General features: G+C 40.8%; 1 protein-coding gene across 1 annotated transcript; it reads right to left on the reverse strand.

The window, feature by feature from the left end:
* Positions 1-55: 55 nt before the first annotated feature.
* On the reverse strand, positions 56-1,441 carry LOC105155278 (anthocyanidin reductase ((2S)-flavan-3-ol-forming)-like). The gene is made up of 3 exons (XM_011071153.2): positions 1,240-1,441; positions 582-964; positions 56-462 (listed from the first exon to the last, which is right to left on the reverse strand). Exons 1-3 carry the CDS (start codon positions 1,348-1,350, stop codon positions 303-305), a joined length of 654 nt encoding a protein of 217 aa, XP_011069455.2. The 5' UTR covers positions 1,351-1,441; the 3' UTR covers positions 56-302.
* Between the last annotated feature and the right edge of the window lie 6 nt (positions 1,442-1,447).

Here is a 1,447-nt window from a genome sequence, read left to right on the forward strand (position 1 = left end):
AAAAAAAAAAAAAAAAGAAAATAAACCATTCTAAATAAAGAAAATGTTCCAAACATTCAAATTATAATTTTAGGTAGTCAGACGTATTTAAAAACGGTTTCTAAACAAGTAATACAAAAGCCGTTGCTAAGTAGGAACGATCCGTCGCAACCGTTTCGAATAATTTGGAACAACGTCTATTACGACCGAAGGTCACCCAAGAATCTAAGGCTACCCAGCGAAATCAGAAATAAAATGATATTGAGTCTAAGTTCAATACATAACATATTCTTGTATTAGGCAGAAAAGAAAATCCTAGACAACTAGATCAAGCGAAAATCCTTGAATACACCATATTCAGTTTTCCTGGCAAAAGTGATGCAATCATCCAAAACCTTCTGCCAGTCATATTGATACTGAAAACCCTTTTCAGCAAGCAGATTAGACCCCCACTTGGTTTCATATTTAGGACATTCAAAGTGCCTGCAGAAAGTAGAAAGTCGGAAACAGCAAAAATCATATATGTCTTCTCAGATTGTTCTTAGCCTGCTGGGAAACAAGAATTCTGAAATCAATAATGCTTTGCAATATCCACAACTTACTCTTTCTTGATGCTGAACTCAGGATATTTCTGCTGGTAGTAGCTGGCAATTTCTGCAGTCGAGATATAGCCGTTGGCGCAAAGGAATCGGCCATTCATTGAAGCTTCTTTCATGCAGAAGATGTGGCAATTGCATACATCCTCAACGTGAACAACTGGGATTTTTGCAAGCAGCTCTTGTAAGAACTTGAGTGAGTTTAGGGCAAGTTCGTCGTTTGTGATCTGTGCCAAGAACACCGTTAAGCTTCCAGATAAATATGGCATAAGAGCTTCTCCACCAACAAGGCCACAGAGCAGTGTCACCACCTCCATTTCTCCAGCATTTTTTTCACTGCCAAAGCTTAAGATTTCCTTCTCGGCCAATGTCTTTGCTCGAGTGTACTCCTGCACAAGAGTTTTCAACGCAACACAGGCAATACTCAAACGATAGCTCTTGATGGAATGACCACTTATATGATTTATTTCAAAAGATATGAAAAGTTGCGGTGTTAGTTATTATTGGCTTCGACTCCTATCACCACCATGAGCCGAGGCATGTCCCCCAAACCATAGATTGCTTACGGGAGTATGTACAAATCACCACAGTCCTCATGTTGGCAGAGGGACTGCTATGCGAGCAGCAACAAAAGAAGAAGCAGCAGCAGCTTCTTAGTTCTTACCTCAACAAAGTCATTGCTGTAAAGGATAGAAAAATTGAGAGGTGTCCAACAGGTCTCATCCATGAACTCCTTGAAACCACTCCCATCATCCTTCAGTGGTGAAGCAGCCATAACAGTGGCAGTGTAGATGAGCCGCCTCACCGTTCTTGATCTGATGCAAGCAGTGGCAATGCTCCTGGCTGCATCAACTGTTGCATCAACCCTATTT

Source organism: Sesamum indicum, unplaced genomic scaffold, assembly GCF_000512975.1.
Source record: "Sesamum indicum cultivar Zhongzhi No. 13 unplaced genomic scaffold, S_indicum_v1.0 C01261, whole genome shotgun sequence".
In the NCBI taxonomy this organism is placed as follows: Eukaryota; Viridiplantae; Streptophyta; class Magnoliopsida; order Lamiales; family Pedaliaceae; genus Sesamum; species Sesamum indicum.

What these genes read in the sequence shown, in the direction of transcription:
- LOC105155278 (XM_011071153.2), bottom strand. Translation starts at nt 1,350, where the DNA reads ATGGCTGCTTCACCACTGAAGGATGATGGGAGTGGTTTCAAGGAGTTC. An exon ending in ACAGCAATGACTTTGTTGAG is followed by an intron (nt 965 to 1,239) that starts GTAAGAACTAAG and finishes ACTCTTGTGCAG; the next exon opens with GAGTACACTCGAGCAAAGAC. An exon ending in GAGTTCAGCATCAAGAAAGA is followed by an intron (nt 463 to 581) that starts GTAAGTTGTGGA and finishes TACTTTCTGCAG; the next exon opens with GCACTTTGAATGTCCTAAAT.